This window comes from Gymnogyps californianus, chromosome 17 (assembly GCF_018139145.2).
Source record: "Gymnogyps californianus isolate 813 chromosome 17, ASM1813914v2, whole genome shotgun sequence".
NCBI classification, from domain to species: Eukaryota; Metazoa; Chordata; class Aves; order Accipitriformes; family Cathartidae; genus Gymnogyps; species Gymnogyps californianus.
The window spans coordinates 8,294,787-8,305,655 of NC_059487.1; the positions used below are offsets into that span (position 1 = coordinate 8,294,787).

General features: G+C 55.3%; 1 protein-coding gene across 1 annotated transcript; it reads right to left on the reverse strand.

Moving 5' to 3' along the window:
- Positions 1-3,263: 3,263 nt before the first annotated feature.
- LOC127023481 (opsin-5-like) lies at positions 3,264-9,578 on the reverse strand. The gene is made up of 5 exons (XM_050907596.1): positions 9,491-9,578; positions 7,661-7,823; positions 6,906-7,033; positions 4,637-4,965; positions 3,264-3,803 (listed from the first exon to the last, which is right to left on the reverse strand). The coding sequence occupies exons 1-5, from the start codon at positions 9,576-9,578 to the stop codon at positions 3,264-3,266; spliced, it is 1,248 nt and encodes a 415-aa protein (XP_050763553.1).
- Between the last annotated feature and the right edge of the window lie 1,291 nt (positions 9,579-10,869).

The following is a 10,869-nucleotide window of genomic DNA, read 5'->3' on the forward strand; positions in this document are numbered from 1 at the left end:
TTCCCCTGTCTCCTTTAGGTGATTTCTGGACTGCAGTATTTTTTAGCTAGCAGGGGACAAAGCAGCAGGCCAGGGAGGCTGGTAAGCAAAGCAGGGACCTGACGCTGCATCAGTGGCTGGACCATGCCCTGTCCCTGAGCCTGTCACAGCCCGAAGCCCCAGCCTGGCCAGGGTCACGTTCTTGGCCCCTCGACCATCCCAGGGTGGCCATGCCCTGAGAGACCCCAGGAGATGGCAGCAGCCCTTCGTGTTCGTGTTCTCCAGTGGGAAATCAGCCCTTGGCCACTTTGCTGGAGGCTCCTCTCCTCCCAGGGCAGCGACGGGCAGCAGGTACAGCCAGGGCTTGGCCAAGGTGGCAGCTCAAGGGTGCAGCCCAGGCCGCGGACCCGGGTGCCCCAGCACAGAGCGGTGTGGCAGGGCCCTGTCGCCGCCGGCCGCACCATCGCTGCTTCACCCCGGCAGGAGGAAGGCTCAGCTGCTGGGGAAGGAGCGGTTCGCTTGCCCCGAGTCCCCATGCCCTGGCCGGTGGGCCGTGCCCTGTCTCTGCGATCGCTCACCCACAGCACCAAGCCTGCCCACGCTCTCCTGCCCCGGCCACGCGCCGTGGCAGGCACAGCAGTGATATTTCCATTTATCCCAGGGCGCGGCCGCTAACACATAACCGAACCAAGTCGAATGCCACTTTTGCATGAGTGAATTTACTTCAAAAATGTACAATTTCTGGAACACGATGACTAGTCAGCAGAGACATGGAGTGCTTGTGATTCTCTTGTGTGCGGGGGTGCCTGGGACAGGGCACGGGGAGCGGCGCCCCGAGCTGCGGGGTGGGAGGGGGCCGAGCAGCCGTGCCCTGGGCCAGGCGGTCACTGGCCCTCCTGGAAACCTTCACCCACGTTGGAAATTTTGTCCTCTCTCTTCACTGGCTGCCCTGACTTTTCTTTGTTTGTTTGCAGCGTTCTGCAAATATTGCACATCTTTGGGTTGGGTGGGGGTTTTTTGCATAGCAGGAGTAGGAAGCGAAGGCAGGACTGTCGCTCCCTGCATGGCCTTTCAGCTATTACTTGGCTCATGTGCATAAACCCTGCCCTGCCCCAACCGTCTGCACCTGCAGGTATCGCACGTGGACAAAACCATCCCGGGAAGATGCAAATGCACCCCAGGGGTATCGACGACCCTTTCTTGTCACAGGCCCTCTCCTGTCATGGGGAAACTGCTAATTAAAGTGGCTAAGTGGAAATGACCAAGGGACAAAAGCAAGTGCCACGACTGCCATGCTGTCATGCGCTAATTAGAGCTGTGCAGCAGCAGCCGGTAATGATGGCACACACAGGGAAAGCAAGGGCAGGAACACCTGCGCCCCAGCACCCTTCGCTACTTCGCTGGGTGCCTCTGCATGCAGCAACCGCTTTCCCCACCGCAGAGCTCACACCGGCCCTGCTGCCACCTATGCTGGAATTGGGCCATAACATTGAGGCCAAAAGCCTCGGTATTTTTAATGCCTAGGTTCAGCGGTACCAAATTTGTACCTTAAATCACTGGTGGTGGGCATCTGCCGCCTGCCCCGCCGGGAGCACACCCGCCCCTCTGTATTTCTGCACGCCCCTGCAGCTAGAGGGTCTTTTGTGAAGTGCTGTGTGTCCTCGGAAGAGAGGAGGCTGCTGTATCTGTGCTAAGAAAAGGCAGTGATACATCCCGGTTCTGGGAGCGACTGCTAAAAATAGCAGTATCTGTATCTGGAGAGCGGAGGGAGGAGGGAGAGCTCAGGGTCGGCTTACAGGCAGGGCGGCTGCCAGGCAGAGCTGGCAGGCAGAGCTGGCAGGCAGAGCGCAGCCAGCGACGGCATTGGGGGCAGCGGCTGTTTTCCAGCACTCGGTGCAGAAAACGGTTCACTATTCCCATTTAGCACGTCCATGATTTAATACTGCAGCTCTGGCGATGGGTTGTGGTGTGGTTTTGTTCATTAACCAGCGACAGCGTAAAGTGCTCCCACGAGTAACTGGCTGGCTGGGTGCCGGAGGGCAGCACGTTTCCAACCTCTGCTACTGACTCTTCTCATCACCTTGAATGCACCTTTTAATTTTGGGGGGCATAACCAACCTCTGTCAGCACTCTGGCTGTGTTATTCAGCCCCTGCAAAGCAAAACCAGGACCTGCCGTGCCCAAGGCTGGGCACACGAGCAGCTCGCTGCTGGGGATGGGACGGGGAGCCCCCGAGCTCAGCCCCGGGTGAGCTTCACCACGGGGCAGCCAGCATGGTACTGGAGAGAGACGTCTGCAAGCCTGCCCTGCGCCTGCCACAGCGGATAACGTGAGGAGTTTTCTGTTGACGGTTTTGCATCGGGCCCTTTCACAGCTTCTTGGTCCTTTTTGTCCCAGACTCTTCCCGTGGGTGAACTGCCCACGCTGATCTCCAAATGCCGACTACAAGCCCACGGGATGCTGTTGCCCAGGCAGCCGCTCCCCTGAGCAGCAGTGCAGACAGCATGAGCTGCCCCATCGTCCCAGCCACCGGGAGACACCCTACGGCCACAGCTCCATCTCCAGGATGGTGCTCGGCCACAGATTTGCCATTCCCTGCCTGGAGAACACGACCTGGGACTGCTATTACTCGCTCCGGGATTATTTTAACCCCAAATCCTTACCCTAAAGACAAGCTCCCATTTCGATCTATAGGTGGTGGTGGGTTTGCATTCAAATTGAGGGAGTGGGGTAACCCAGCCTGCACAGGGGGTAGTCTCTTGAGAGGTATATAAAGATGCTTCATAATCCCAAGTGAGGTAGCTGAGCAGCGCAGTCCCGCTCCCCAACGGGAAAGGACATGGTCAGCGGGGGCTGTAGGAGCTGGCGCTGGAGGTAGGATGCCTCTTGGGGCCTCCTGGCCCCCAGCTCTCCCTGCCAGGCACAGTTTCTTAAGACAACCAAGTTCCTACTTGGTCATCAGAGCACCAGGATGGAAAAACAAAGGCCAAGGGCCCAGAGAGCAAGCCACAGGAGAAACTGCACCCTGGACTTGCACCCTGGGCAAATTTCAGGCACTGGGGGTCTTTTTTTTTTTTTTTTGCAAGTGCAAAGACTAGGCTCAGAGTTGTAAGAGCCAAACCAGAGGGGGAGGCAAGGTTGGTCTTAAATTTTCACGTCACTTCATCTACAGAACATGCTGGGGACCCATCGGATACGTAGGTGAGAGAAATGTTGTGTTTGGGTTTGTCTTCCAGTGCGCTGGTAGGACACAGCTGGGCACGGCTGGGCTCAGAGAAGGTCTTTCATGATATCTGACCGAAGGCTTCCCCCGCCACATTCGCAGCACCCAGGCCCGACCTTTTCCGTGTGACAAGCACCATCACCTGCACTGTCCTCTTCAGCCCCGGCTGGCAAGCAGCTCCGTCGGCCAGGATAGCCAGGGGAGCATGCCGGGGCGAGCTGCCAGGTGCCTGGGGGAGTTTGTAGCACTTGGGGTAGTTACTGAAACACTCAAAAGTGTCATTGCAGTTTCTACAAGCCCCAGGGTGGTCACCGAAGCCCGGGGACAGGAAGGGCTGGAGCGCGGCGCTCGGGCAGCCGCAGCAGAGCAGGGTGCGGATGGCCTGGAGGAGCACCATGTCCTTGGAGAGGAACTTCTGGAAGTTGGGCTTGAAAAGCAGGTACACCAGGGGGTTGTAGAGCGTCGAGGACTTGGCAAAGACGGCCGACAGCACGAAGGCCAGTGCCGGCACCTGGCTGGCATCGCCGAGGACTGCCCACAGGGCAACAATGGCATAAGGGGTCCAGGCAGCCAGAAACCCCAGGCACACAGCAATGCTCAGCTGGAAGAGAAGGAGATGGAGATGGCGGTGCCGTGAGCATCCTGCGGCACATGCGGAACGCTGAACCCCCCGCAAAACTCAGCCATGTGCAACAGGACCCCGAGGAGTCCGTCATATCCCCAGGGAAAGGTGCTCAGCCTTCTGGACACCCCTGGAGCATCGGGGTGTCAGACATCAGGGCAGCAACTCAGTACGTCCCAGCGTTGGCACATAAACCTGCACTCGCCTGAGGCGACTCACACCCCGTCCTACCTGGGAAACTCGGGGATTGTCCCAGCCCGCCGCGGCAGATGGGTACAAAGCACCCAGCAACCCGGCTGGGACCAGGCCAGCATTGGACTCCAACAGCCTTTTGGCAGCACTCAAAATCCCTCCAGCAATCTGTGTGCCGGCGTGCAGATTGACCAAGAGGCTCTGGAAACGGGCCATGCTCAGACCCCCCTCCTTTAAGCAGACACGAACGTTTCCTTCGAGGCCAGGCTTGCAAGCTGTTTTCTTTCGGTTTTGTTTTTTTTTAAAGGGTATCCATTCTTTTTTTTTTTGACATATCCTTGATAAATTATAGTATTAGCTTGTAGTCTGGGGAACAATGACTCATGCAAGCTCCTTTTATGATCTTTTCCAATGTAATTTAAAATGAAAACTCCTCTACCTGATAGCTTTAAACGAGGAGAAATGTGTTATTACCCACACTGACACAAACACCTGGAGAATTCATCAGGAGCGGCAGACACCCTGGCAGAAGGGCTCCTGCCGCGTTTGCCTGCCCACGGGGCAGTGGGCTGGGGCAGGGGGCACCCCAAGCCCCCGCAGCACCCCGAGCCCTCCCCTACCTTCACGACCAGGCTGTGCACGCTGCGGGCTCTGCGCTGGGGGGACGTGTGCTGCCTGACGGCTCTCCGGGACACCCGCACCGTCCAGAGGATCAGTGAGTAGGAGACGAGGATGAGGAGGCAGGGGAGAAGGTAGCAGAAGATGAAGAGGGCGAGGATGTAGAGCGTGGCCTCCCTGCTTGAGGCTTTCCACGTGATGCAGCAAGCTGTCCCGTAGGGCTCGGGGCCGTAGCTGCCCCACTCGGCCAAGGGGGCCGTGGCAAACATCAGGGCGTATGCCCAGACGCACAGCAGCAGCACTCCGGCGTGGCAGGGTGAGAACTTGTTGCCTGCGGCAGAGGGATCGGGGTGAGGATGGTTTCCCATGGGTGAGGGGGAGCAGAGAGAGGGGCTGTGACCCCGAGCTGCCCGCACCTCCAGGCACCGGGGACGAGGCCAGGTGCCCTGGGACATGGCCGGGGCCGCCCGGGCAGGGCAGGGCAGGAGCTGCTGCGCACAGCAGGGCAGCACTGCAGCCATGGAGTGGGCAGAGCCGTGCCAGTGCTCACCCCCGGGCCCCGGGACACACAGGCATCCTCCTGTCCCCTTGGGCAGGTGGCCAAAGCAAGGAGCCAAGAGAGACGTAAGGGTATGCCCCAATCTGGGCAGCAAGTGGCAGGATCAGCAGTGCAGCCTCTCTTGGCTTCAGGAGGAATTGCTGGGTGGTCGTGTGGCTGCTGGTGGCATGGGGTGGGACACTGCACCCACGGCCCCACAGGGACATGGCTGCACCCACGGCCCCACGGGCAGCCGGAGGCAGGGAGGGAGGCTGCCTGGCTGCAGCAGCCTGAGCACGGGGCAGGGAAAGCTGGCTCCAGGACTGCTCGAAGCCATCCCAGACACTGTCATTTGAAGGACCTTTTCCTCTGGCAGACTGAAGCACTGGGGGAGGTGGGTTTTTTCCTTTATGTCCCATCCCCCATCAAATCTAAAACTCCCTGATCTTCTAAGAGCTCAGTATAAAGGGCTAAATCTTCAGCCATACATAAGAGTAACATTTTTCTTTGAAACTAAGCAATTAAAAGCACATTGAGATTAGCCATTTCCTCATGGAAAATGGGCTGGGGCGTCACGGGGAGATAAGCTCAACGTGCCAGGCTGCCAAACACTGGCTCATCTAGAGAGCAGAACCTGCACAGGGAAAAGCCACCGGTACCTGGGCTGCCTTTTAACAGCCAACTTTTATCTTTATCTTTCCTTCCACCTTTTCACCGATCTCCTGAGCTGTTGTGCTGGCACATAACCAAGGTGACTCTGCTCCAGCATTGTCCTTGAGGCACTGTCAGCTGCTGGGGACAAAGCACGTTGGCAGCTGGCAACAGCCGCAGGCTCGGGGCAGCTGGACAGCGAGCCATGGGAGAGGGGTTGAGGATGCACCCTGGGGTGCTGGTCTGCAAATCAAACCAATATCTTTGATTTCCCATTTTATTTCTATTTTTGGTCTTTAATCCAAAGTCTATTCCAAAGATACATGCTAGACGGAGGATTAGCAGCTGAGCTGAGGAAATTGAGAAGCAACTCCAAATAGGAGGAGCTGTAAATGTGTAGGGGACATCCCTGGGTCCCCTCACTTCCTCAGGTGCTCTCTGCAGTGCATGCCCTCCACAAAGAGCTGGTGCCCAAGCTTAGGGCTGCAAACATTCACATCAGCTCTGAAGAGGAAGTCCAGGTGAAAATAGGGCTACAGAAGTGAGCTACAACACTGCAAACCCAGCCCTCCTGTATTAATTATTTCCATGAACTAAATACATTTGGCCTACAGCTCTCCCACCAGGGACAAGGGAAAGCGGCTCTTCCTTGCACTGCCAGAGCTTGTGGCTCCCAGATGCAGAGACTGCTCTCGCCTAAGCTCAGGTCTGTGTATGGACATTCGAAACCCTGTGACCTGCTGTGATACAGCAGCTGGGACTTTTCTACAGAGGGAGAACCCCCTTGATATTCTTCTGGATGATGCTCCTGAGCCCTAGAGTGAAGCAGGGGACAGCTGAGATGCATGCACAGGGCATGGGCACAGCATGCTGGGGCTCAATAGCCCCATGCAGGTGGAGGGGGTGAATACACAAGTGATAAAAGCCTTCAGAGTCTGCTGCACCAGTGTACTGACCGGGAACAGGTTGCCCTGGGGCAAAGCTTTCCTGGAAGAGGTGGATCTGGCCCGTAAGAGAAGGAAGAAAAAGGGTTAACAGAAAGGGGTGTAAGTATAGGTCAGATAACGCATCCCAGCACCTACCATATGCTGGGTAACAGACCTTCAGGCAACAAACCGTGCTGAGCACAGTCAGGCTGGTGAGGCTGCACAGCCCAAACAAGACCCCGCAGAAGGCATAGAGGGTGCACACTGCCTGGTTGAACAGCCACCTGCAAAGGAAAGTCTGTGGGTAAACCCAGCCCTTCCCCTCTGCCCGCGGCGGCTGGCTGACAGCCCCTGCCACGCCGCTAGACGGGAATTTTCTCCCGTGGTCCCTGCTCTGGAGGAAGGCTGGGTATTTCCCAGCCGCTCTCCTGGCGGTGGGGCCTCAGCTGCCGGTCCCACACCAGAAGCAAAGCTGGCCATGCGTGGGGTGGCTGCAATGGGCTGCACGGATACTGGCACCTGACTGCCCAAGAAAACATGGGCATGATCTTGCCCCTAATTTGTTCCCTGAGCACCCCAGTGACAAGCACAGATGGAGCCACGGGCGCAGGAGCTGCCCTGATCCATGCCAGCGCACACCACTGCAATGCCCATGCCATGTGGGTGCCAGCTCAGAAATCCACCACCAAACCCCTTTTACAGCAGGTCTATGTGATAAACCAGAGGGGCAGGGAACAGCAAAGCACCCTGCTGTGGGATGGATGTCTGTGAGGTTACACAGTGCCCCAGTGCCACCAGACTGACGCCTTGGGTCCCTCCGCACCCCCTGTCAGGGATCTCCCCATTTCAAGACAAGGTTTGCAAACTGCACCGGGGCCATTGGCTAGTGCAGAGGTGCTTCCACAAGGTACCTGTGTGCAAAGAAGGAGGAGGTGGCCAAGGGGAAGAGCGTCACCGTCATGCTGAGGTCACTGATGGCCAGGTTGACGATGAAGAACTCGGCAGGCTTCAGCATGGACCTCTTCCGATAGGCCACCAGCAGGAGCAGCGAGTTCCCAGAGAGGGACATGATGCCTGTGGAGAAGGCAGAGGAATGGTGCTGTATGTAACAGAGGCGGGAAAGGAGCCAGGATCGTCTCGAGATGTTTGGAAGCAAACACCGGAGATGTCTACAGAGGGTAGAAAGGGCTCCAGGCTTCCCTCTCTGGAGCGGGCTGAGCAGGGGAGCCCACAGGACCTGCAGAGCTCTGCGAGCACATCTGGAGCTGCTTTACATTGAATTTGATCCCTTCCCCTTCCTGAGATCCTACAGAGGCGTTTGGTAGGAGGGCAGTGATGGGATGAGACTGCAAGGGGCTCCGGGTGCAGGATCTGGCCAAAGTCACTTCTTCCAGCTGGAAGGAGCAAGGGGGGCACTTCCTTCCAGCTAGATAAATAACAGGAGCTTTGTGCAATTGCTCTTCTGATGTGAGGCCAAGGAGCTGGGCCCCTTCGCCTTTTTAATTTCTTCCTGGCAATGTCACTCCTGTGAGTCTGTGTTGTCCAATATCATGGTAACAAAATAAACAAGAAGAAAGGCATTATGAAGATCAAAGAAAATCCAGACTAAACAAAAGAAGGCTCTTTGTTTGCTATTAGTGTATTTAAAACAACAGTGGTGATTAAAATTTTATAACAAGGGCTTTCTCTCTTTTTTTTATTACGTAATTGTGCTTTCATTGAAAAGAGGTTTCCGTGTCCTCAGAAGGGGAATCTTTACTGCTCTTGGGGCAGGTTGGGTAGGATGAGAGTTTCTCCCTAATGGATTAGGCTGTAAATTAAATACCATGGTAAGAACCAGCTTCCAAAGCCGCTGAATGGCCAACACGAAAGTTCCCCTCAGGAACAGGATTCCCACGCAGGACCTGGCCAAATCCAGAGCTTTGGAGGCTGTGGAGCTGCTGGAGGGTAGAGTACTGAGATATTTGTCCTTCTTCCCAGCCTCACGAGGCGTTTTTCCCACAGAGCTAGTCTCACGTCTGTACTAAGTACATTTTATTAGCTTTACTAACTCATAGGAGCTGTAGGTGCCTATAGGACTGCTGGCAGTCCCAGTGGTGTGAGCATCCCTCGGCTTCGCCATGCTCGCAGGCATGAAAAACTCTTCTAGCATTTGGGAGACAACTTGCTCAGGGCTCAGAAAATTGGAAGGCTTTTCTTTGCCCATTGTTCACTTCTAGCCCACACCAACCAGGGCTAGGCCACCTCAGAGCACGTCCCAGCCCCTCAGTTTTGCCTGCTGGCTTTTCAGTGCCACTAACTCCAAATCACAGAACATTCATCAGCATCTTCTGCGGAAAGCAGGGGCCAGCTGGAGGTCCAAATCACCTCCAATAGTCATGAAGCTGGCAATGCTAACAGAGAGTCCCTACCCGTCTCGCATCGGGTGGCTGCAGTAGGAGTTACAGCACATTCCTCAAAGGTTGTTCTTCAACTTTCCAAATATTTAAAAACATAACTGGTGTTTGCAGTTGCCCTGAGAGGGGAATGCAGTCACCAAGCTTTGGCCAGATCATCCTTTTGAGTAACGTGGGGAGGGCTAACATGGGGAGGGCCAGTTTGATTATTCTGCTAATGACTGAACACTTCTGGAAGCATCAGTGACTGCAAAAGACCTGAATGTCTCTGGCAGGCAGGCAGGCCAGCAGGCACCTGGGCTGCCCGCAGCAGGGACACAGGTATAACAGGCTGTCTTTCCTTACCAAAGACTAAATAAAGCGTGCCAAAAATCAGGTCTTCTCTCTCCGATAACGTGGAGATGAACACCGAGGCATTGGACATATTTCCCATCTGCAAAGCAAGATACAAATACAAGTGAGAGTGAATTTTGGCTAACGAAGGAGTGCTCAGCTTCCTCGGTTCCCAGGGAGGACAGCTCGGTGACACGCTCCTGGCACAGTGCTACAACCAAGCCAGCAGCGTGCAATCCCCGGGCCCCACCACTGCGGGAGGTGGCTTCATTAATGCTGCCTGCAGCACTGACCTAACCGGCTGGGCAGGGGCCGATAATAGGATCAGGCTGGTAATCTCTCTTGATTACCATTTCTTCAATTACAGATTTCACTGATTAGCATTAGCCTTTGGATCTAAATTTTCTTTGCAAGTCTCGGCCATGTGCTGACTGCAGCAGGCACTGTGCGTTTGGACATGGGGACCAGCTGCTCGGAGCTGGAGGCTTCGTGTTCTGCAGAGTCCTCCACCTCCTCCAGGCTTGCCTCGTCCTTCATGTGCCTCCGCCTGTCCCTGTGTCCACATCAGCAGAGAGGCTTGGCCCAAACTCTCTTTGTGATGCAGCCAAGACCTGTTCATGTGCCATCCCGGCAGCATATTAATTGCCTCTACTGTGAGACATGCACTGTGTGTGCTGAGAAGGGCCCATGCAGACAAGGGGACTTGAAACAAGCTGTTCATCCAACCCTGGCCCAGGAGACCCCACAGCTGGGGACAGAAAGGAATTGTCACCCTGATAATCACTGCTCCTGGCTGGGACCTTCCTTCTTCAGCTGTAACTAAATCTGATCCATGCTGCCAGCAGTGCAGGTGGTGAAGAACTTGAGGGTGAACACATGTATTAACAAAAAAAGAAAAAAAAGAGCAGTAAAAAGTCATTCCCTTTCTTGGGGTGTCTGACTCAATCATTGAGTTTTATCGGCCTAATTAGTTTCCCTGTTATTTCAAGCCGCTGAGCCAAAGGTTCCCAAGTGCTTACGAAGTTAATAGGGGGTAGTAAAGCAGAACAGCAGATGTGTTTCAGTATATTCACTCCCTTCACTGATAACAAATAAATGGAAAAATATTTTGTTCAGGTGAAGAAAAAAAAAGAGAGGGGGCGAGAGAAAATAATGGTTTAATTATATGTTTCGATAGCTGTTAGCTTGCTTGCTGGGATGTTTAATGCATGCAGTATTCCTGCCTCCTTCCCCAAGGTCCCTACCTGCACGCTGCGGGAGAACTGAAAACAGCGCTGTGCCGGGGAGCAGGGGCTGCGGGGGGGAAGGCAGCCGGGGCCAGCCTGGGCACAGTTTAACCCTCACAAGTGGCAACAGGCTGCTTATTCCTGCCCCATAGCCTGGTCTTCATA